The sequence below is a fragment of the Cornus florida genome, unplaced genomic scaffold (assembly GCF_030987335.1).
Source record: "Cornus florida cultivar Cherokee Brave unplaced genomic scaffold, ASM3098733v1 CherokeeBrave_3.0.0_Hap2_Chr01, whole genome shotgun sequence".
Classification (NCBI taxonomy): Eukaryota; Viridiplantae; Streptophyta; class Magnoliopsida; order Cornales; family Cornaceae; genus Cornus; species Cornus florida.
This window is the reverse complement of record NW_026775571.1, coordinates 33,340,828-33,366,605: the sequence shown is the minus strand read 5'-3', so window position 1 is coordinate 33,366,605 and position 25,778 is coordinate 33,340,828. Positions and strand designations below refer to the sequence as shown.

General features: G+C 38.3%; 1 protein-coding gene across 2 annotated transcripts in view; it reads left to right on the top strand.

Annotated features, from left to right (window-relative positions):
- The first annotated feature begins 1,073 nt into the window (after positions 1 to 1,073).
- Positions 1,074 to 25,778, top strand: part of LOC132294572 (protein CHROMATIN REMODELING 24-like) — a 43,355-nt gene continuing 18,650 nt past the window's right edge. The window contains exons 1-17 of one of the 2 annotated variants that reach the window (XM_059792482.1): positions 1,074 to 1,218; positions 3,712 to 4,001; positions 4,080 to 4,210; positions 4,291 to 4,336; positions 6,950 to 7,042; positions 7,119 to 7,226; positions 7,325 to 7,380; positions 7,451 to 7,541; positions 21,685 to 21,813; positions 21,907 to 21,981; positions 22,661 to 22,936; positions 23,019 to 23,090; positions 24,746 to 24,826; positions 24,899 to 25,017; positions 25,261 to 25,372; positions 25,470 to 25,538; positions 25,634 to 25,728. In XM_059792482.1, coding sequence (XP_059648465.1) covers positions 3,795 to 4,001; positions 4,080 to 4,210; positions 4,291 to 4,336; positions 6,950 to 7,042; positions 7,119 to 7,226; positions 7,325 to 7,380; positions 7,451 to 7,541; positions 21,685 to 21,813; positions 21,907 to 21,981; positions 22,661 to 22,936; positions 23,019 to 23,090; positions 24,746 to 24,826; positions 24,899 to 25,017; positions 25,261 to 25,372; positions 25,470 to 25,538; positions 25,634 to 25,728 — 1,760 coding nt within the window. In that variant the 5' untranslated portion in view covers positions 1,074 to 1,218; positions 3,712 to 3,794. Of the gene's footprint in view, positions 1,230 to 3,711; positions 4,002 to 4,079; positions 4,211 to 4,290; positions 4,337 to 6,949; positions 7,043 to 7,118; positions 7,227 to 7,324; positions 7,381 to 7,450; positions 7,542 to 21,684; positions 21,814 to 21,906; positions 21,982 to 22,660; positions 22,937 to 23,018; positions 23,091 to 24,745; positions 24,827 to 24,898; positions 25,018 to 25,260; positions 25,373 to 25,469; positions 25,539 to 25,633; positions 25,729 to 25,778 lie in introns of both variants that reach the window. The other variant, XM_059792490.1, reaches the window with a different exon arrangement.

Below are 25,778 nucleotides of genomic sequence, written 5' to 3'. Positions count from 1 at the left end.
ATCTCTATACTTATTGCTTTATGTATGTCTTGATATGCCTCTTCATTTATACGGACTATTGAAGCCTAAAATTCAGATTATATTATTCATTATCTGTCAAAGAAATTGGATTTGCCTTTAATTAATTTTAGAATATTCGAAAATTGACCATAGTTTGCATAAACTCTATTCACCGCCCCCTAGAGTCTAAACTTGGGCAACATATATATATATATATATATATGTGTGTGTGTGTTTATTGAAGCCTTCCAGTCTTTTAAAAGTTGAATATTATAATTATAAATCAATAACATATCTGAACACTAACATTTATTCTGTTTAAGCTTTTTATGAAATTTTTTGTATAACACCGTGTCAAACCGAATGATCATAAAAACTAGTAACAAATTATTCTTCAAAAGTATCGGAATTTCTTGTGCAAGAAAATATAAAAAGCTTTTGTGAACATGACAAAGAAAATGAATCAATGTTTTATTTTCAGTAAATAAAATGAACGAACATTTTATCTAAGAAATATTGCAATTCTCTACTCTCACTTTTGAATGGAAGAAGATGCTGACGGAGGATGTCCCATAATCTCATTCCTCTTTTCGTCCTTCCTCTTTGTTATACGCAACAATGCTTTTTCACCTACCAAATGCAAGGTTTTATTTATTTATTTATTATTATTATTAATTTTTTTTTTTGAGAAATTAACATAAACATAAATTATTTATTTCTTACTAATATAGTACAATTTTATTTTTAAGACATGAATTTTTACCTTTCATTTTAAAAGATAGATAAGAAATTACTTATAATCAGTACTTGATTACTAGTACTAATTAATTAATCCTTTCCTTACATCTAATAATAACTAGGGAACTAATTTTTGTGTAGTTTTTATTATTATTATCTTTTAAGAGAAAAGTATGAGCTCATTTAAAATCAGCTCCATTTGAATTTTATCTTTTATCACCTAAAATTTTTATAAAACACTTTTGATATACTACAGGGTCTCTCTATGCACACATGGAAATGAGGCCTTATCAAATTGCCATAAATAGCCTTTTTTTTTTAATCTATATTTATAATTGACCAAGGGATCTCTCATTTTCTTTCTCCGAAGACACGCGCTTTTCTCTCTCTCTCTCTCTCTCTCTACAGTCGAACTGCTTCTCTTTCTCTAAGATCTCTCTCAGAGATCATCGTCCTTGCCCAACCATCAATCTGATTTCGGTATGCTCTCGGTATACTCTCAAATCTTCAAGACCTTTGTTGTTCCTCAATTTCTCATTTTTAATTAATTCTTGTTAAATATCTATATATATCGATTTCAATTTTTTTGAACTACTGTAATTAGGGTTCGATTGAGTATTTCTTGTTCAATTTCAGATCGCCAATTTCCAGTTTCTTACTTCTTTTGTTCTTTTCTTTCTCTACCTCTGTTTGTTTGCTGGGAAAACAGAGAAAAAGAATAGAAAATAACAAATTTGAATGATGTTGTTTTTAATGTTTCAGTTTCTAAACAATGAAATTATAATTCAATTAAGCGAATAGGTTTTTCATTTTCTTTTCTTTAATTTTTTTATTTTTCTTGGTATGCATACTACATATATTAGCACCTTTCGTTTTGGCTATAATTTTAATCCTTTACTTGTGATGGGATTTAAGTTTTGGCTGCATATTAATCTTGACATTCGTCCAAACTGGTGAATTGATGTTTCAGTTTGTTTTCAAAAGCGTAAGGAATATGTTGTTATTTAATATATATGTCTATTGATGTGAAATGAGCTACAGACTTGGATCTTTGTCAAAATTTGATGTTGTATGACTGAGTGGTTCGCAAATTTAACTGCCATAATATTTCCATAGAGCTTCTGTCAACCTTTTACATCTTGAGTAAGTTCAAATAAAAATTTTTTGATCCGCTTGTTATAATGAAATAATTACATGATTGTTATATTGGAAATTGTTTATTTACCGGATGGACTTTGACGTTTCCAACTATATCATGCTTATTAGCATTTTTGGTATTACCATTTGATTGGAAGATAAATGTCCATACCATTCAAATACCATTCAAAGGAACCCCGTAAGGTACCATAACCCCCCACCCCACCAAAAAAAAAAATCTGACTTGTGTTGCCAGTCAGAGGTTTGAATCAGCGGAATTTCCAGATTAGCAGTGGTTGTAAACTGCTTAAAATTTAATCTGAATTGAAGTCTATGATTTGTCACTTTCAAAGATGATTATTCTAGAGTTTTGACGAGTCTGTTGGGAGCCAAGAGTTAATGAGCTATCATAAAACTGTTGCCAAATCCATCTTTAGGTGCCAAGAACATTAAGCTCAGAGGACAGGAATATTCTTAGGATTTTTAATGTAGGCCGGGATAGATGAGAATGTATGTATTTCCTGGTTGGTTGGAATGAGAAGTGTGAACTGAGAAGAATCGGAGGCTTATAAGTTATAACTCAGGTCTGTTAGATCCCTGGGGTTTTAATGTTTACACTACAGCAAAATATGGAGGATCCCTGGGGTCTCATTGTTTAGCAAAATATGGTTAATAGTAGTGGTTTGATACTTATAAGATAGCTTTCCCCAATCCATAGGGTCTTTGGGAATCCATTTTGAATTGACATCATGGTTTTATACGATTTTTATTTTTATTTTTATTATTATTATTTTTTGATAAGTATTATGGTTTTTTATGATCTTGGTGCTAACCTCTTTTATGTGATATCTGTAGCATAGCAGTGGCAAAAAAAAAGCTTTAGTACAAATTAGGAATTTTTTTATGGAGCATGCCTGGGGCATTGTGTAACCACGTTTTGGGTTGAGTCATTTGTTATCAGTTTTAGGTCAATATAATGATTGTATAATTCTATTTCCATCTTATTAGGTTGTAGGAATCAAGATATTTATATTTTCTGGACATGGGTTTAGTAACATTCCATATGCTATTTTGGGTCGAAGTTCTTATATTAAGAGTTTTAGTTCATGTAAAAGTAAGAGAACTACAATTGCCTAAAAGTTTCTATTTAATCTTTGTGTTATGATGAAATTGAGTTTTAGGGAATTTAAATCATGTGATTTGTGATGGAACCTGCCTTTAGGAGAGTTTTAACGAATTTTAGGTAAGATTTCTATCATGATTAGCCTACCCATACGGTGCGAGTTTATGAGGGAATCGCCAATCTTCTATAGTGGTCTTCTTTATGCAGTCATCCATGTGCATAAAGGTTTTGAGAGTTGACTTTGGTGGATATCTTCTCTGGTTGTATGCTAACAAGCAACACTACTAGTCTAGTAAGACCAGATGTTTGACCGGTCCTTTCAAATTTTATGCATACATGTTTTCCATGCTTTCTCTTTGAAGAGAGAAATACAACAATGAGTCGTTCTTTACTTATTGATGGTGAATATTACAATTGGAAGAGAGTTAATGATGGAGATAATTGTGTATTCTTGAAACACATGGAACTTCAATCTTCACCACATAGAAAATGCGCCATGCTTTATTGAAATTTAAAGAAATCGGCACAACATATTGGAGTCTATTATCAACGAATTTGAGTCTTTAAAGACTCGTTGAACACAACTTAGATAGATATTTTGTAATATTTGAATTCAAATATTTATCTAGATTATGTTATAAAACTTTTTTTGCTTAAGAAATTGTGTTATTAAATTTATGTTTAATATTAGCCCACCCCATTGACAATTCCAGGACCCTTGGCGATTCCGATCTAATTCAGGCGAGTTCAAAGCCCTAGCATCGCGCTATTGAAGCCTTTAGCTTCAGCAGGAAAAATGGCCGAGTTAAAAGGAAAAGGTCGGCGGGTACGGAAAGACAAGGAAACGGAAAATGTTTTAGATGACCGACATGAGTTTCCTCGCGAAATTACCGAAGGACTATATCCTCATCAGGCTGATGGAGTACGTTGGTTATGGAAACTTCATTGTACGGGCAGCGGAGGCATCGTAGCTGATGATATGGGTCTAGGAAAGACCAGAATGGTAATATCGTTTATCATTTTTTTAAAATTTTTCTTTATATTTGTTTCATAACCAATTAATTTTTTTTTTCTTTGATAGATATGTTGCCATATCAAGGGACTATTTAATTGTAACATGGCAAAGTGGGCAATGGTGGTGGTGCCAAAATCCCTTGTACCTCATTGGATTAAAGAGTTTTCAAGTGTGGATTTTAGAGAGACAGTTAACCAGTAAGGCTCTTATGTATTCTAGTTTATTAGTTCAAGTTTGTTAGTAATTCTCAATAGTTAAAATTAAATGTCCTGTGCAGGTATTCTGGAAGTATGCATTGTAGAAATCTCAAAGCCGTCATTCAGGTGCAGTGGATGGTCAATTAAATTAGGCTGTTTATTGTTATCAACCATGGTAGAAGTCACACATACTGATCTTCTTATCACAACTCAAGTACCCAAGAGTCCTATGGTTAAAAAGTTCCCTCAAGAACCTGCCTTCACACCAAGGATCCATAAATACTTCAACATTCTGCCCAGTTCCAATAATGTATCTGCAATTGGCTTTCAGAAACTCTCTAACATCAATAATACTCCTCCAGACAGCTGAAGAGGCAGCTTTAGGAATCACATTCCAGTAAGAAGCCTGTTTCAGATAGCAGTTTGAAAACCATGCCACCCACAGCCTGTCCTTAGACAATAAGAAATCCCGCGCAAGACTGATTTTCCCAGCAGTGTCAATATCTGCGATTCTTCTCAATCCCAAACCCCCTTCCTCCTTGGGAGCAGTAATCTTCTTCCATCTCATACCGTGCATCTTTTTAGTATTTTCAACATGACCCCGCACAAAGTTCCTCATTCGCCTTTCAATGCAACTAGAGACAGCAATAGGAAGAGCATAAACTGATGTCCAGTACTGAACCATTGGGATAATAACAGCTCTACTAAGTTCCACCCTACCTGCCATAGACAAATGTAGCCCATCCCATCTTGAAGTAATGGAAATAATTTTATCTACCAGACTTAAACAATCAGCTCTCCTCAGCATTTTATCAGATATAGGTAAACCTAAATAAGTGAAAGGTAAATTTCCTACCTTACAACCCAAGGACCTGATAATGGAATTCCTTCTTCTAACTGATCGAGTAAGATAAACTTCAGATTTATCTTTGTTCACAGCTAGACCAGTAGTATTCTCAAATTGAGTCAACAACTTTTTCACAGTTAAGACACTCCCCATATTTGCTCTAATCACAAGTAACAGATCATCTGCAAAAAATTGATGAGTAATAGGTAAACCAGCCTGTAGAGTTGCTTGAGAAGGTACCACCTTACCTTTCTGAACTTCCAAATCCATCATGCCAGAAAAATAATCAGTAACCAATGTGAACAGAAGAGGAGACAGAGGACACCCCTGCCTAAGACCCCTCTCCGGTTGAAAGAAACCTTGTGGAGTACCATTAATGAGAATAGAGAACCACACTGAAGAAATACACACTATAATCCATTTTATCCACTGATCCCCAAAGCCAAATAACTTTAATAACTTCAGCAAAAAAGTCCATTGCACCGAGTCATAAGCCTTTCTCAGATCAACTTTCCAAGCTAGTGTTGGATTAGTCCTCTTAGCCCCAAACCCCTTCATGAGCTTATTAGCAATGCTGATATTTTCATGAATTCTTCTGTCATGTATGAAGACTGATTGTTCATTACCAACTAATCTCCCTAAAACCTTAGCTAGGCGATTAGCTAAAATTTTAGCCACCACTTTATAAAACACAGTACATAAAGAAATAGGTTTGTAATCAGTCACCTGATTAGCATCCTTCTTCTTTTGGATCAGAGTAATAAAAGTACTGTTTGAGCCTTTACCCAGGACTGGATTTTAAAAAAACTGAATAACTGCTGCAGTAAAATCCTCCCAACAATTGACCAATATTGTTGAAAGAATCTAGCTGTAAATCCATCTGGACCAGGAGCTCTATCAGATCCCATCGCAAAGATTGTATCTTTGACCTCCTCTTTTGTAACTTCAGCCTCTAACATAAGCACCTCTTCCTCCTGCAAAGGTTTTCTAATATACTTTTGAGCCGGTTCAATTAAGCTATCACAACCCCTTGAATAAGCCTTTTGAAAATAAGCCACAAACAAGTTACTAATCACATCTGGATCAGTGATCAAAACCCCATCCTGATGTATAACTGTCAAATTACTTTTTGCTCTATGATATTTAATCTTCTGGTAGAAAAACTTGGAACATCTATCTTGTTCTTTCACCCAAGTAACCCTTGATTTCTGAGCCAAAAGAATCAGGATAAGCCAAAGCCCACTCCTCATTCATCAAACTTCGACCTAGTTTAGCATGTGTTCTCCTACTGCTAAACCTTTTGTTACACCACGTGTAAACTCCATTGGCCACAGGCATATCAGATAAACACAACTTATCAATTGTATTATTAAAATCTGCAAAAACCCTTGGAGGATGAATTCTTCCACCCTTCTTCTCACTATTGAACCTAACAATATTCCAATCACCCAATAACAACCATGGACCAGCAACCCCTTGAGTAACATCTTCCAAATCCCTCCATAACTGACCTCTTTCCATAGTAGTGTTTTTAGCATAAACAAAAGTGACAAAAGTGACCCCGCTCTGTTTATGGTGGGGTTTGTGGCGTGAGAGGAATAGGAGAGCTTTTGATGGAGTGGAGTCTCCTATTTGCAAGATTAAATCAAAAATTTTACACTCTTTATTTTTTGGTGATGGGGAGAAGTTGTTCATCTATGGATTCCCTAATGGAATTTTTGGGCAACCTCTCTTTGTAATGGTGTTTTTGTTGTCTTTAGTTTTGTTTCTTTTGTGAAGGGTCCGCTCCCCTTTTTCTGCTGAGCGCTTCTTTTATATTGCTGCCTTCGATTATTTATCGAAAAAAAAAAAATAATCTATATTTGGTTGCAATATTTTTATTTTGTTTTCAGGGCAAAGGTGTTATTGTGACAACATACACCTGTATAATATATAATGCAGAAGCTTTGAGCAAAGTAAAATGGGATTGCCTGTTTCTTGATGAGGTAAAACGATCAATTTAGTATTTAGTTTCCAGTTTGAATTTGAGATGTTAAATGTAGATTCATTGTTTTTCTTTAGGCGCATGAGGTTAAGAATATCAAGTCAGCAAAGGCGACAAGATTGCTTGAAATTCCTTGTGATATCCGCACGGCTGTCACTGGCACACCAATCCAAAACAATCTGAATGTATAGCCGACTTCTTGTTTGTTTGTCATTTTTCATTTTATTCGTTTACAAAACCAGGAGTTAATATAGAAGACTGCTCTTTTTATTTTTCCTAACAGGAATTATGGTGCCTTTTCAAGATTTGTCGTCCGAAGCTATTTGGTGACTGGCAGACGTAACTATTTTAATCTTTACTCATTTGGTTTCCTAGTGTTTTTTTTTTTTAATTAAATCTATTTTTGCAGCTTTAGGGGCGAATATGTCAGATACATCTCTCGTGGACTGGATAAAAATGCCACAAATCCTGAGAAGCGTTTGGGTATTAAGGTTGCAACGGTAATATACTAATACCTCCTCATATATTTGTGTGTGTATATATATGTATATACTTAGGGAATTTCAATTATATGTTTTAACTTGTATGATAGGTAATATAATTAAATTAGTATGATACTACAGTGAAGCCCTTGTGTGTGTCCTTACTCAGCGTTGGGTGGGTGGTGGTCGGAAATTGCAGGAGTATCCAATTGAGTGCCTAATCAAAAGACCCAATTTCATATTATTTGGATTTTGAATTGTTGTGTTTTGATGTGCAAAAATTTGTGTATGTCGCGCCCAGAAATTTCCCTCAACATCTATATAGGGGTTTATACTAAACTTGTATGAGGGAAGAAAAGAACTCAATGCGACGAGTGGCTATGGCCAATGATTATTATGAATGGGGCCGATTAATGTCTATTCGGAGTTGCCACGTAACATGGATTTAAGGTGTGTTAGGTAATCTAAGTAATGTCTAGGGATTTGTAAGGATATCTAAATATTTTGACACATAAGAGGTCTAATAAAGGCCCTAAATATATTTGACTACCGTTTAGCCTTCATGAACTAGATTAATGGATTCGGGGGTTTGCTTATGCATGGGGAAGGTGTTAGGCACCCCACACATCTGTGAGACACGGTTACCTTATATTTCATGTCGCTTTCATGGGTTAAAATATTTTACAAAATATAGAATATTGCATCAGATATGCATGATTTAATATTATCTTAAAAACTAGACCATATCAATAAGTGATAAGATCTAGGCCTCAGTAGGCGTATGTGACCTTAAAAAAAGGAAGTGGTTCTTAAAAATAGATGTTTTGAGCAACATGATAGGGATCAGGTTTAACGTAGTTTAATTAAGTCTAGTATTAACTTATTTTAGTGTGAACATAGAAGTCACTTGAAAAAGTATTTTGAAAATAATATGGAATAACTTAGAAAAGAGAACTTAAGAGTCCTTGGAAATATATTTTAGAATAGTGGTTTAATTTTGAAGAGAGTGTTTGTCAAACATAAGAACTTTATTTAAAAGAGAGAACTTAAGAGTGTTTTTATTTATTTTTATTTTTATTTTTGATAAGTAAACTTTCAATAAAAAGCGTTCAAAAGGGGAATGCGTCCCAAATACATAAAAAGCCCTAAGGCGCCAAAGAAGACACAAAATCAATCAACTCCTCGGAGGATCCACAACATCTACCCGATCCCCAAAAGACAAGAGAGGAAATAACAATGTGCTTGAGAACAACAATCGAGGCCTCCTTTCCTTCAAAAGCTCTGTTGTTGCGCTCCCTCCACAAGCACCACCATAGACATAGAGGCACCATCCTCCAATACCCTCTAGCTTGGCGTCCAACAACCGCCCCACTCCAAGCCTCAATCAACTCTCTCGTAGATCTAGGCATGACCCACTGTACTCCAAACAGCCCAACAAAAGGGACCAACAATCCATAGCCACTGGGTAGCACAAAAGAAGTTGATCCACCGACTCATCGTTATGCTTGCACATGTAGCACCGGTTAACAATGATGAGCTTTCAACTCCTCAAATTGTCAAGCGTCAAAATCTTACCCCACATTACCGTCCACGTAAAAAAAGGCCACTTTAAGTGGCACTTTGGATCTCCACACTGCCTTCCATGAAAACCTCCCGGCTGAACCAGAAAGACAACCGAAAAAAGATCTCACGCAAAAAGTGCCCCGAGATGAAGGGATCCAAACCAAAGCATCCCTTCCGACACCCCGCATCTCCTGTCAGTGCAAGAGCTCCAGGAAACTATACACGTCAACCAGTTCCCAGTCCTGAACAAATCTGTGAAAACGAACATCCCAAGTCGTCCTCCGCTATCAAGCCGATAACAGTCAGCAACCGAGACGTCTATCCACAGCAATTCGAAACAGTCTCGGAAAAGAGCAAGCAAGAGAGCAATCTTTGGTGTGGGTGTGTGGCATTCCATTAGGAAGGGGTGGGATGAGTTCTCCAAACATATTAGATTCAGATTTCGGGAAGGTCGAAATGTTCGGTTTTGGGAGGATCCCTGGTGTGAGAATCGTCCATTGCGCAGACGGTTTCCTAGATTGTTTAGTATTGCTGTAGACTGTCATGTTTTGGTTGCTGACTGCTATCACCTTGATAGCGAAGGTGGATGGTACTGGGGCGGATATCTTGACTTGGGTGCCTTCTTCACAGGAGATTTTTCAGGTCCGGTCTTTCTTTTTCTGTATTTCCGGTTTTTAGGCCTCCTCTTACCCGTGGAAAACGGTTTGGCATTCGAAGGCTCCTCTGAGGGTGGCTTTCTTTGTTTGGACTGCTGTTTGGGGTAAGATCTGGACTCTCGACAATTTAAGGAAGAGAAGACATATTATTATTAATCGGTGTTGTTTGTGTATGACCGATGGAGAGTCTGTGGATCACCTTCTCCTGCCCTGCCCAGTGGCCATGATTGTTGGAGCCTTATGTTGGGTCTTTTTGGCATCCAGTGGGTTATGCCTCGGACCACACTGGGACTTATTGATACTTGGAGGAGGCAAAGGGTGGGGACTCGTGTTTGCGATTTCTGGAGGGTGATTCCTTTTTGTATCTGGTGGGCCTGTGGAAAGAGCGTAATAGAAGATCATTTGTTGGGGAGGATTTACCCATTGGGGTTTTAAAGTACTCCATCATTTGTTCTCTTTTTTGTTGGGGTACGGGGAGAGATTGTTCTTCTATAGAGGAGATCATGAATTTTTTGGGATCCTTAGGTTCATAGGTCTCCTCTTTCCTTGGTTTTTGATTGTTATTTTGTTTTGATTTTGGTTTTTGTACTATTATCGGGACGTGTTCCCCTTTTGAACGCCTTTTAATACAATTTACTTATAAAAAAAAAAAAAACTAACCTCCCTTCCATCTTGAACTCTGAATCTGATATGTTTGGAAAACTCATTCCACCCCTTTCGAATAGCTTTCCAAACCCCCACCCCTCCGAAAGTCGAGACCAAACACGAAACCCACCACGCGGCCTCCTCCCCAAAGCGGCCTACCAAAACTCTCCATAACCTATGCCGCTCCATACCAAACCTCCACAACCACTTCCTTAGCAAAGGCTTTTTGAAAGGCCCAATTCTCCTTATACTTAGACCCCCAGACTGAATGGGCCTACACACCTACTCCCACCTGACAAGGTGATACTTGAACTCCTCCCCAGATCCTCCCCACAAGAAGTTCCTCTGAAGTCTCTCAATTGAATCAGCAACCGAGGACGGAATTTGGAATAGGGAAAGAAAATAAGTAGGAATATTCGACAAAGTACTCTTCAACAAGGTGATCCTCCCACCTTTTGAAAGATACTGCTTCTTCCACCCTGCTAGCCTCCTCTCCACTCTATCAACCACTGGATCCCAAGCACTCACATTCCTAGAAGAAACACCCAAAGGCATGCCCAAATAAGAAATCGGGAAAGAGCATACCCCACAACCGAGGACCGAAGCCAACCTTTCCATATCTGGCACCTTCCTTACTGGAATCAAAGCAATCTTCCCCACATTAACTTTCAAGCCCGAAAGTGCTTGAAAACAAATCAACACTGCTCTCGAATATCTCAGCTGGGACTCTTTAGCCTCACAGAAGACCAGAGTATCATCAACAAACAACAAATGGGAAATATCCAACCCTAGAACCCACCCTGAAACCACTAATGAATCCCAGCTCCACAACCCTCCCCATTAACCTATTAAGAGCCTCCATCACGATAATGAACAAAAACAGTGACAGGGGATCCCCTCGACGCAAACTCCTTGAGCTGCTCTCAAACCTCCCCTGCATGTGGAAAGCATGAAATGTACCCATCACATCTCCCCTGACCACCTCCCAACTCTCTAAGAGGAAACGCATGGTAAAGCCGTCCGGGCCTAGAGCTTTATCCCCATTACAACTCCTTAACGCCCTCGGCACTTCTTCAGAAAATGGAATCTCCAACTCCTCTCTAGAAATGTTAGAAATAGAATCGAACTGCAGGCCATCCAAGTGAGGCCTCCAAAAACTCGGCTCTGAAAACAACCCTTGATAGAAACCAGCGATCCCTCTGCGCACATCCTCCTCCCTAACAAGAATCTCCCCATTAACAGTAATCCTTCCAATATGATTACCCCTCCTATTGGCATTGGCAAGCCGATGAAAAAACTTGGTATTCCTGTCTCCCTCCTTTAGCCATAAAGCCCTAGATTTCTGTCTCCAGGATATCTCTTCCGAGCAGGCGATCTCAGCAAGCCCTCCTGCCTCTCTGACCCTCATCAATACCACACTCACCTTCCCGCCGATCAATCTCTGCAATCTCAGCTAAAGCTTTACCCTTCCTCCATTCCAAATTCCCATAAACCTCCTTACTCCACTTTTTAAGCTCCAGCTTCAATGCCCTAAGCTTTCCAGCTAGAATATAGCTTGGATTCCCTATCACCATACACCCCTCCCACCAAGATCTCACACAACCCTGAAAATTCTCCGACCTAAGCCACATATTTTCAAATTGAAACGAAGTAATTCTCGACCTTAGCCCACCATAGTCCAAGACCAAAGGAATATGATCCGATGTCAGTTTGGCCAAAGCTGCCTGAGCCACATCCGGAAACTTCTCCTCCCTATCTCCAGAAATATGAAAACGATCCAAACGAGAGAGTAGGAGCATCTCTGCCACTTGTCCATGTAAAAGAAGCCCCCTCCAACGGCAAATCATGAAGACGATGCCCATCAATAAACTCCGAGAACTGAGCCATAGCCGAAGTCCGCCTGCCTCCTGTTGATCTCTCCAAAGGGAATCTAACAACATTAAAATCTCCTCCGATGCACCACAAAAGACCCCACTGCTCCTTAACCGCCCCCAACTCCTCCCAAAGACGAAATCTCTCCCCATCTATACTGGACCATACACCCCAGAAAACATCCATTGAATCCCATCCTCCTCCATAGAAAAGGAGCAAGAAATTGAGTAATGCCCTCTCCGCACATCCGCTTTTGACACCCATCTTTTATCCCACATCACCAAAATTCCCCTTGACGTCCCAACCGCATTCAATGCTTCCCAATCAATGAACCTCTCTCCCCACAAACTCCTAACCCGATTTCCTCACAGCCATTTTCACCACCTTCCTCTTATCCGAGTCATTTAAACCTCGGACATTCCACGATATGATTCGACACTTCATTTAAAACCAGAGATACCCCCTCCCCTACCCGTCTCCCTCTTCCTATCTGTGCTCCTTCCCTGACCCACCTCCATTTTCTTATCATAATTCACGTTAGAAATAAGACCCCGTATCTCCCTTCCCCCGCTCCATGGGGATACCTCGACTTCTTCTTGACTTCCCGATCCCTGCATTGGTCCACCCCCGTTGTCTTCCCTACAACAATTGTGTGTAACAGAAGTCGAGTCTGCTCCTCATTGGGTTCGAAAGAGACACCAAGCATACTGCTCACACTATCAATATTATTCTTGACCCACTTCCCTCCTCTATCCTCACACCCTGAACCAGAGAACTCCACAAGTGTCCTATCCGGTCTAATTTCAGCTAACGGTTGCATCATCTCCATCACCTCTGTCTCCTCCCATGGAACCCCTAAGGGCCCAAGGAAGCCAAAAACTCAACAGTCTCCTCAGTATAAGAACATAATCTACCCAAACCCCCAAAACAAAGAGAGCTAATAACAAAAGATTTCAGAGTTTTAAAAGAGAGAACTTGAGAGGTTTAGAAAAAAAATTAATCTGAAGATATGACATCTGAGCCTACAAGATATTTTAGAACAGAACGCTTTTTGAAAGGACTTTGTGAGATATTTTGGAAGATCCCTGCATTGGTCCACCCCCGTTGTCTTCCCTACAACAATTGTGTGTAACAGAAGTTGAGTCTGCTCCTCATTGGGTTCGAAAGAGACACCAAGCATACTGCTCACACTATCAATATTATTCTTGACCCACTCCCCTCCTCTATCCTCACACCCTGAACCAGAGAACTCCACAAGTGTCCTATCCGGTCTAATTTCAGCTAACGGTTGCATCATCTCCATCACCTCTGTCTCCTCCCATGGAACCCCTAAGGGCCCAAGGAAGCCAAAAACTTAACAGTCTCCTCAGTATAAGAACATAATCTACCCAAACCCCCAAAACAAAGAGAGCTAATAACAAAAGATTTCAGAGTTTTAAAAGAGAGAACTTGAGAGGTTTAGAAAAAAAATTAATCTGAAGATGTGACATCTGAGCCTACAAGATATTTTAGAAAAGAACGCTTTTTGAAAGGACTTTGTGAGATAGTTTGGAAGAGAGTGAACTTGAGAGTTCTTAAAACTTGACTTGAAAGAGGCAGTTTTTATTTTGTAAAGATATTTGACTTTAGAGTCTAGAATTATTTTGTTTGTACATGAGTCTGTTTAACTATGGAAAATCTAATTGAGGTGCTAAGGGTTGTGAACCTATTACTACTTGAATGATTAAAATTACGGAAATTAAGGTTTCTTAATTGGGATGACCTAGTATAAATGGAAACTTAACAAACTTTGAGAGATCTAATCTTATATGGTAACTAGGGTTTCCTATATGGTATACCTTGGCTTAAATGAAAAGTTACCCAATTTGAGTGACCTAGCTTATATGGAAACTAAGGTTTTCCTAATGGGATAACTTAGGTTAAATGAAAACTTACTCAATTTGAATAACCTGGTTTATATGGAAACTAAGGTTTCTTTAATGGGATGACTTTAATAGAAACCTTACCCGATTTAAATGACCTAGCTTATATAGAAACTAGGGTTTAAATGAAAAATAATTTACCTTTTAAGAAAGAAAGAGACTTTTGAATTGTAATTAAAAAAGAATGACTTTTTAAGAAAGTCATATTTTAATTTAATTTATTTTAAGAAATAGATTTTGAAATTAAGGAGATTGATTTTTAATAAAACCATGTGGTCTATTTAATTTATTTTAAGAAATAGAATTTGAACTAAAAGGGAATGATTTATAAGAAAATCATATGGTTGATTTAATTTCCTATTGAGAAATAGAATTTGAATTTTTTTTTTTTTTTTTGAAAAGTAAAATTTATAAAAAACACTTAAAACGGGAGCGGACCCCAATGAAAAACACAAGGCCAAAAAGCGCCTCAAGCCTTCAAAGAGGCCAAAAAAACAACAATCTCCTCTACAGATCTATAATCTCTCCCCGAGACCCAACAAAAAAGAGTGGAAATAATAGAGAACTTAAGCATAGAATTAGGCTTCTCCTTTCCATCGAAATATCTCTGATTTCTCTCGAGTCAAATGCACCACCAAATATAAAGAGGCGTAGCCCTCCAAGCATCCTGAATGTGAGCCCCCACTGAAAAACCTCTCCAAGCCTTAATCAACCCTCTAGAGGATCTAGGTATGAACCAAGGGATACCAAACAAACTAAACATCAAATCCCAACAGTCCCTAGCCATGCTGCAACGTAACAGAAGATGATCAACTGTCTCCTCATCACGCAGACACAAATAACAACGATTAACCACCACCTGATTCCTCCTCCTCAAATTATCCTGGGTTAAAATCCTACCCAAGACAGAAGTCCAAGCAAAGAAGGCCTCCAGAGCCAACCGTAAGACACTTGAAAAGGACCGAACTTCGAAGCGACCCTGAGAGTTAGGATCCCAAAGCTAACAATCAGAATCTCCAGCTGTAATCACCTAGCAATACAATAACTCCAAAAAGCGAGTGACCTCCTCAATCTCCCAGTTGTGAAAGGGCCTCCTAAATTGAACATCCTAAGTTAGTCTCCCGTTATCAAGATGATAACAGTCAACCACCATGGCCTACCTATGAGAAGCAATCTTGTAGAGCCGTGGGAAAGTGAGAGCAAGAGGAAGCTCCCCACACCAAAGATCCTCCCAAAATCTGATCCTCCTACCATCCCTGATCCAAAAACGAACATGTTTGCTGAAATCATCCCACCCTTTCCGAATGAAAGTTCAAACCCTCATCTCTCTAGGACCACGCACCTCAAGAGAACTCCAACCTCTATTGCTCTCCCCAAATTTGTTCGCGATAACCTTCTTCCGAAGCTAACACCTCTCCACCCTGAACCTCCAAAGCCATTTCCCAAGGAGAGCCTTATTAAAAGGCATCAACCTCCTAATCCCTAAACCTCCACTCCGAATCGGACAACAAACTTGCTCCCAACGAACCAGATGATACTTGAACTCCTCTTCTTTCTCCTACCCCCCCGCCCCCCCAAAAAAAAATTGCACTGCAGTCTCTCAATTCTCTTAGCCATAGAAGAAGGAATCTGAAAAAGTGATATGAAATAAGTGGGGAGGCATGGATGGGTACTCTTGATCAAAGTGACCCGACCCCCCTTAGAGAGGTACTGATTCTTCCATCCCGCCAGCCTCTTCTCAAATCTATCCACAACCAGTTCCCAGCACCCCACACACCTCGAAGGAGCTCCCTGAGGCAACCCCAAGTAAGAAATGGGAAAACATTAAGTGGGAGATCTCCAACTGACTAGGAATATCCCCATCCACCCGAAAGCCTCTCAAAAAACCCAACTCGACCGACCTCTTAATTAATCTACTAAGAGCCTCCATCACAAAAAGGAACAAGAAAGGAGAAAGCGGATCCCCTTGTCTCAATCCCCTCGAACTAGAGAAAAAACCCGTCGAAGCTCCATTCACAAGGACAGAGAAGCGAGCACTAGAAATACAAAAAAGAATCCATTTCCTCCAATGCACTCCAAACCCCATCCTTTCCATCAAGTAGAGGAGGAAACTCCAACTCACATGATCGTATGCCTTCTCAATGTCCAACTTACACAAAACACCTGGAACCCCACTACTCAATCTGGAGTCCACACATTCACTAGCAATAAGAACTGAGTCCAAAATTTGACGTCCTCCCACAAAGGCATTATGAGAGTAAAAAATGACACCATCCAAGACCTTCCTCAACCTAGAAGCCAAGACTTTAGCAATCAACTTGTAAAAACACCCCACCAAGCTAATAGGGCGAAAATCCCTAACATCCAGTGCCCTTCCATTTTTCGGAATGAGAGCAATAAAAGTGGCATTCAAGCTCTTCTCAAAAGAGCCCTGAGCATGGAAAGCGTGAAAAGTGCCCATCACCTCCTCTCGGACCACCTCCCAATACTCCAAAAGGAATCTTGGACCTGGGGCTTTATCCCCGTTACAGCTCTTTAATGCAGACAGAACTTCCTCTTCAGAAAAAGGCTCTTCTAGAATAGAGCACTTTTCACTCGAAATAGAGTCAAAATGAAGCCCTGCAAGCAAGGGTCAACCAGCAGATTCTGTGAACAACATCAAATAGTAATCAGCAAAACCCTTACAAATCTCCTCCTCCTTACAAAACATCTCCCCATCCACTTGGATGCTCCTAATGTGATTGCCCTTTTTATGAGCATTGGCAAGTCTATGAAAAAACTTCGTGTTATTGTCGCCCTCCTTGAGCCACAAAGCTGTAGACTTTTGCCTCCATGAAATCTCCTCCATGACAGCAATCTCAGCAAGCAAACTCCGCCCGACACTCCACCTCCTAAGTCTCAAGGAATCCGCCAAATGCCCTGACCCTTCATCCGATCAATATCAACAATCTTTGAAAAAACCCGATTCTTCCTCCTAACCAGATTACCGAAAACCTCTTTGTTCCAAACTTTAATATCATTCTTCAAAAGGCGCATCTTACTTGCGAGAGAATGACTTGGGGTGCCAACCACTGCATATCTCACCCACCAGGCTCAAATTTGAAAAGGGATATTCTACTATGCAACCCACCACAATCCAACATCAGCAGAACATGATCAGATAAAGGGCGAGCCAAAGTGGCCTGAACAACGTCAGAGAACTTCTCCTCCCAATCACTTGACACAAGGACCCTGTCAAGTCGAGAGAGGGAAGGAGGAGAGCGACCACTAGACCAAGTAAAGGGACCACCCACCAAAGGCAAATCAAACAACCTAGACACATCAATGAACTCCGAGAAGGACTTTATGTCAAACGTCACGCTATTCTCTGTAGGACCATAAACACCAGGAAAAACTGAGCGAAAACCATCCTCCAACAAAGAAAGGACGCAGGAAGCAGAGAAAAGCCCCACCTGGACCCAACGGTTATCACATTCAAAGCAATCCACTCCACAAATCCCCACCCCCCCCCCCCCCCCCCCCCCCCCACACACACACACACACACAAAAGCTTCGCACAATCAAGTCCGTCACCGTCTTTACAAATCCCCGACTTCATAACTTTTCTTCTAACCGAGTCATTGAGACCCTGGACATTCCATGATAGAATTCGTAGCTTCATAAGGAAACAGATGAAATAGCAATCCCACTCCTCCTTCCACTGTCCCTTTCCCTGGACCCCTATTCCTCCTTTCATAAGTAACGAAATCAGAGGGACTCTGCACCTCCCTCTCCCCCATCCCAGCCTGAGTCCCACCCCTTCTTCCCACCCTATTCAAAAGCTGAGCATCAAGAACGTCATGGAACAACCTCATCGCCTCATCCATCCTACCTTCAAATGACACTCCCAAAAGAGTACCCACCCTTCTCTCTCAATCACTCCTCCTCCAAACAATCCTTTCTGTCAGCAGCAGCAGAATCCCTCACACACTCCCTCTCCGGTCTAACAACAACCAAAGGGACAAACATATCAACATCTGGCTCACCCCCTTCCCACTGAACCAAATCCAACTCCCCATCAAAAGAGGAACTTGCAGCTCCCTCCTAAACATCAGAAGAGGAAGGGGAACAACAAGCCAACGATGTCACAACCTCCTCATCAGACACATAATCCCTTGAATCACACTGCAAACCCTTCAAGGCCATATGATCCCGCAACTCCTTCAATAAAACATTAGTTGTAGCTTCATCAAGCTTAATCTTCACATCTCGCCCCACACAAACAGTAACTCCCTCACAGCTAATGTCACAAAGCCGAGAGGAGCCCAACCCTTTAACACTACCTCCACCATGCCGCTCCACACAGTCAGGCTCCGGATCTTCCTCAAAGACCGGGGACAAAAAATTTGAAACAGAAGACAACACTCCCTTTTCCACCCCCAAGCTCTTTCGTGTCACCCCACAAGGATGAGAGGAAAAAGAAGAAGAAGGGTGAAAAGGAGAGAGCCCATGCGAAGAGATGGACTTACTTGTACCAGAATCGGACTGCAAACATGGATCGAACCTGACGGCTTAGAACCATTGCCATCCACCACAGGAACCAAGGGCCCAAAATTGTTTCCCAAAACTGGCTCAGAACAAGCAGTAATAGAATTTGAATTAAAGTGAGAATGATCTTTAAGAAAATCATATGATTGATTTAATGGATTTTTAAGAAAATCATGTGTTTACTTGGAGAGTTCTGAAAATAGAATTTAAATTGAGAGAGACCTTATACTTGAAAAATATGATTTTCAAGAAAGTAATATGCTAGTCTAATTTTTGAATAAGATTTTTAAGAAACGATATATTACATTCGAATAAGTTTGAAAGGATGAAATTTAAATTTTCAAAGAGACTTGAAAAACAATTAATATATTTGGAAGAATACTTTTTGGAAAAGACTTTTGAGTTCTAACTTATAAATATTCTATTTAAAAAGAGTGATAATTAATAAAACTTAAAAATATATTTTAAGAAACATACTTTTAGGAAGACTTTATTTTAGAAAAGTTTTATTTTAAGAAATATAACTTTTATGGTATATTTTATTTTAAGAACATATTTATTTTAAGAAGCATGAATTTTAGGAAAGCTTATTTAAGGAAAATTTTACTTTATGACATATGACTTTTATGGAAGTTTTATTTTAGAAAATATGACTTTTAGAAAAATATTATTTTTGTTAATCTGAGTTTTAGGGAACTTGTACTTTAAGAAAATTTATTTTTATAGAGAATAATATTTGGAAAACTTATGTTTTAGGAAACATGATTTAAGAAAGTATTATTTTTAGGAAAATTATTTTCTTTTTATGAAAGTTTTAATTTTTAAAAGATATGACTTTTATAACGAAAATATGTCAAATTAACCTTTAGGCACTAATTTGACCTAAAAGTAAATGAATTATTTTTAGTTTACTTTGGAATTTAATACTAGATTTTGAGAAAATTAGAATTTAATGTTTTCTTAGTATTGAAAAATATAAGAGTTCTGTTTTTATGAAAGCATGGCAATTTTATTTACACTAGATTTTTAATGACCTTTGCTTAAAATATATGAATCTTAGGGTTCCAAAAAGATTTTTTTGGCTTTTATTTACTCTAGGTTATTTTAGAAACCTATGCCTAAAATATGTGTATTTTAGGTGAGAAGAAGAATTCCTGATTTTTTTATCAATTATATTAATTTAATGAAAATTTTGAAAACAAATTTTTAAAAGAGCTTTGAATGATTTTTAGTAAAACCTAAGTTTATTACTTGGTTTAGACAACATAGAGTGAGTGTGTGAGCAATACAAAGATCATGACTTTGAAACGTTTCGAACTACACCGCAAATTATTGGTAGTCAAAACAAGGGTATTGAGATCCTCGGTTACATGGACTCTTCAAAAGTAGTGAAGTACCCGTGTCAGACACATTTCCCTTGGACATAGGTGTGGAATATGTGTCCAACACTTTTGGTTGGACATATACTTAAAAAACATATCCAATCATTCAATTACATTATATTATTATTTTAAAATGAGTTAAATGCTTATATTGAACATTATATTAGATAAAAAACATTACTTTACTCTAGAAAATAAAATAAAATAATTAATAAAATGAATATTTAGCCGTGTCCGCGTGTCCTTCTATTTGGAGATTTGACACGTCTAACGCATGAATACATACCCGTGTCTGACACCCGTATCCGAGTCCATGTAACATAGTTGAGATCCCTACAAGAGTCATGGAGCATGGATGACCATCATGACAACTAGGGTGCCATGAAGCCATCACGCTTGTAGATAAAAATAATTGTGTAAAAAAAAAAAAAAAAACAAGAATTATTTTTATTTTTATTTGGATGAATGCACACACAACAATAATATTGGGTTTGCACAAAAATATTCCTTTCAGGAAACTACGGTATGAAGGGTAGGTTGAGGGAACTCATCATTCTTTAACCCACCCCGGATATAGGACCCATGGGAGCCATGGTGTACACTATATCTTCAAGGGTATCATGCCTAAGAATGATGAGGGTTACTGCACACAGACATGGGTCATGTAAAGAAAGAGTAGAAGAAGAGATATATGCATAAGAGCAAAGGTGAAAATATACTTACCTGGAGGCAGCTTGCGGCGGTAGGCTTATTGTTCTCTATGGAGAACTTGAAGGATATTGAATGCTTTATGAAAGTGAGTGAGAGGGTTGGGTATTACTTGATAAGGTTTTATTTTTCTTCCCTTCCTCTCGTCGCCCCCCTCTCGAAGAAGTGAATGGTTGTATTTATAGGCCTCCTAGAAGATACTAGAAAATTTCATTACCTTATTTTGTTGGTAATTGGTGATACTATTAACCCCTTAATACGATTTTAAATTGATTATTCAATTTTATTTATTTGTTATTTTATTATTATTATTATTTCCTTAAAATTAATATTTTATTTTTTTACCAAATAATTGATGCCACAAACCGTGATCTGAGTAAATTTGTTACCTTAAGTACATAATGCCACCAAACACCAATTATTAGAACTCGTGGGCTCAAATAAAGAACTGATTGCTTGGATTACTTTACCTATATATATATATATATTGTTAAATATTATATTATATATTATATATTGATGTTCGGAATTTTAGGGTCGGATGCTCTTGAGTTCTTAAGGATCGAGGGTGTAAGAAAATTCGGTTGTTTGGACTTCCGCCTCACCTTTGGTGAAACATCAGTCTATATTAGTACTTTTTTGCATTCACTGTTAGTTTCTTCTCACTACTATCTTCTCTTATGCGTGGTACTCACAATGTACCTACCAGGAAAAAAGGGGCACTCATAAAGTAATATGTACTATGAGAATTTCAGTTAAATTTTAATTTCTTGCTTGTTTGACTTTTTTGTTTAATCGTTGTCTTTGCAAGTGAACCAAGTTCTCAAGAGGTTAGAAGAAATGTTAATAATCCGATGTTACTATTTTTGCTATAATTTTCTCCCAGGAATTGAGGGAGACAATTAAACCATATTTTCTACGTCGCATGAAAAGCGATGTATTTTGCAAGGACAAAATCCCAAATGCTCCAGAGAAACACGACATTATCGTTTGGCTAAGATTGACTACCTGCCAGGTACAACTTCTTCAACTCCTACATTCACGTCATCTCTCACTGAAATTTGGGTAACTAAAAACGTTGAGCACTGACTTTCTTTCTTTGTTGTAGCGTAAAATGTATCGATGCTTTTTGGAAAGAATGCACCATTCGAAGCTTGGGGGCTCCCCGTTGGCTGCAATGACTGTATAGTTTTTTAGATCTTTCCCTTTCCTGTTACGTCATTAGAAATTTATTGAATAATTTGTTGAATGCATAATCTACTTGATTCACACATCTACAATATGTGAAGAAATAATATTGTCTCAAGGAGGGAAAGCATGTTATAGGATCTTCAAGGACATGGTCCTTAATGTTGCTAATTTGCTAAGGTAGGCATTAGGCATTAGAGTTCTTTTAGCTTCTAAAGCAGTTTTTCGTTTGCAAAACAATATACAGATGTTGATGGATGTGTATCTTAAATAAGAAAAAAAAAAAAACTAGATAAACAAATAAAAAACAAAAAAACAAGACATAGATGACCACTTTATGTACTTACAAACGACAGGATTAATGGGCGATGCACAAAATCCTGAGTATAACGCACACATGTAATCAAGGAGGAGAAGAAAAGAAAATGAAGGAGAAAGGAAGGGGGCTGTGTTGGCAGAATGAGTTGGGGAACCGTTCTCTACTGTAATATCCTGAAATTTGTTATATATATAATTGGTATTATTGGTTTAAGGTTTATTAAATGTTTTTTTTTTCCTTATTTTCTCTGTAAAGAGATGGACTACACTTTACTTTTTTTGGTTGTTTTGCTATTTTTGGTTACCATTTTTAACTCAGTCAAGATACTAACCAAATATTATGTCTTTTCAAGCAGGTTATGATCGACATATGCAATCATCCAGACATGCTGAAAGACTATGATGAAGCTGATGTATCTGAGCGGTTGACTAATGCAGCTGAATTTGTAGAAGAACTAGGGGTTGTGGAAAACACGAAGGCCCAAAAATCTAGATCTCCTAAAAGCAAGGATGACAAAAAATCTCCTGGAAAAATGATGGCCAAACACATAAATCATGTTTGTCAAAAGTTGAACTGCGAAAAAAAGAATGAGAATGATTCGTGCAAGCTATCATTCATCTTATCTTTGTTGGTTAGAGATTTCTCAAACTATAGAATTAATAATTTGGATAGATCATTTAATTGCTTTATCTAATGTTATATGCTTATCACAGGATGCATTAATTCCCGAGGGGCATAATGTTCTTGTGTTTTCTCAGTCCCTGAAGATGCTAAATTTCATTCAGGTTAGTCTTATATCATTTTGTAATTTTATGTAATAATTTTTTCTCGCAGGTGGATCTAATTAAGTGTTCTCAACGTGATATTCCTTTGGTGTTGGATTGTATTGGTTTAAGGTCTAGAATGACTTCTTTTTGTTTTGAAAATATTTGGCTTAGGGCGAATGATTTTCAGGAGTGTGTGAGGTCTTGGTGGGAAAGGGGTATGTTGTCTGGGAACCCGAGTTTTATTCTTGCTAGAAAGCTTGGAGTGCTGAAAAGGGAGATAAAAAGGTGGAATAAGGAGGTTTTCGAGAATCTCGAGTGGAGGAAGAGTAGGGCTTTGGCGGAGATTGCAGAGATTGATCGCCGGGAAGGCATGGGTGATATTGATGATGAGCAAAGAAGTAGGAGAGTGGTGTGCCAAGGTGAGATTGCTGTGTCGGAGGAGATTTTGTGGCGATAGAAATCTAGAGCATTATGGTATAAGGAGGGGGACAGGAACACTAAGTAATTTAAGGTTGTCTCACATCTTTTGTCCCACAATGACCCGAAAAAACACATGGACACATTAATGTCAACGTCAAGCCCTGCCACTTTAGAGTTTAGACAACAAAGGCTAAACAAGTGCCTGGAGGGATAGGTGTTTGGAAAGACATTCGGAAGGGATGGAATGAGTTTTCTAAGCATGTCAGATTCAAAATTCATGATGGTAGGGAGATTTGGTTTTGGGAGGATGTGTGGTGTGGAGACCGCATGTTAGCATGTTCTTTCCCTAGATTGTTTAGGATTGCGGTGGATCTTGGTGGCTGACTGCTATCGTCTTGATAGCGGGAGACTGGTTTGGGATGTGCTGTTTCAGCAATCTTTTCAGGATTGGGAGATGGATGATATTTTTGGTTTTTTAGAGGAGTTGTTTTGCCAAGTGATCCGGGGAAGAGGTAGGGATTCTCTTGCTTGGATTTCATCTGCTAGGGGAATGTTTAGTGTGAGATCTTTTTTCGGATGCCTGGTGGATTTGGATGGGGTGGTATTCCCGTGGAAGGCTGTGTGGCGCACTAAAGCGCCATTGAAAGTGGCCTTTTTGGCTTGGACGGTTGTGTGGGGTAAAATTTTGACATTGGATAATTTGAGAAGGAGAAAGCTTATCACGGTGAATTGTTGTTGCATGTGTAAGTAATGGCGAGTCGGTTGATCATCTTCTCTTGCATTGTCCAGTGGCGGTCGATTGTTGGAACCTTTTGCTAGGTTTGTTTGGAGTTTGTTGGGTTATGGCGAGTCGGTTGATCATCTTCTCTTTGTTTTTGGGGTTTGGGTCGACTCTGTTCTTCTGTTGAGGAGACTATAGAGTTTTTGGCTTCCTTGGGGCCTTAGGGTACCCAGGTTTTTGTGTTTTGTTAGGGATGAGTTTTCCTTTTGAACGCTTTTTTTAATGAATTATTTATTTATCAAAAAAAATTTAGGTAACGATATAAGATAGTCTTTGGTTAAATTGACAACTGCATTGATAATTGGACATCACTTGTTATAGGATTGAATGTTCAATCCTGTATATAATGATTTTTTTTTTTCTTTTTTTTTTAAAATACAATTAACTTGTTTAATGTTATTTGAATCCCGTTATAATTCTAAATTTTATTTGCTCCAGCACGATGCTAATATTTTTGACAATTTCTTTCCAGGAGTCACTAGTATCCAAGCCATATGATTTCGCTCGTATTGATGGTCAGGTTAAACCAGAGGACCGAACAAAAATTGTGGACGTAAGTGGTCTACTTCAAACCCCCCCCCCCCCCCTCCCCTCTTCCAATTTTCATGTTAAGTTAATGTCTCAGGATTTTCAACATGGGATTGGTGGTCCCATCTTGTTGTTGTCGAGCAAAGTTGGTGGCTTGGGCCTAACACTAACAAAGGCAGATAGGGTCATTATCGTGGACCCAGCTTGGAATCCGAGGTGCATGATTTTTCTTTTTCCTGTTCAAATTTTTTGTACTTTAACAAGCATAAATATTTCTGGAAACAAATATCAAGTAGTTTCATTATATTTACAGCGTACTCCTTAAGTGATGAACATCATATTTCAGTTATTATGTGCAAGTGTTTTTGAGTGAGGATATTGCTTATTGCGCTTCCAAGAAAGGTGACAATGTGACTTTCTATAACAAGTGTTTTTTATCGTATTCTTTTATGCTTGCAGTGTTGATAATCAAAGCGTTGATCGAGCCTATCGGATTGGGCAAGAAAATGATGTTGTTGTATATAGATTGGTGACATGTGGGACAGTTGAGGAGAAGATGTACCAGAAACAGGTTTAACATATACGTTTTCTTGAAACTTGTCTGGTTATTATTCATGGAAGAATTTCTTTTTTGTTATAAGCATGACTGCTTTAATTTAATGATATAGGTACTAAAGGCCGGATTATTTAAAGCCACAACTGAAAAGAAACACAATGTTCGGTACTTTAGTCAAATGGTATGTTATTAGAAAGTAATTCTTTCCTTTTTTATAAGGTACTACATCTTGAAGATAAGGTAGTCTAAATATTTGATTTCAATTGATTCTTCCAGGAGTCCCAAGAGGTTTTCAAGCCCCCCAAACTGGGGTATGATTTTTCTGATACTCAGCGGCGGTTGCATAGCGATGACGGCAATCCGAAATCAATGTACTGAAAAATAACATTTGAAGTTATATTTCTTTTTTCCCTTTCTTTAA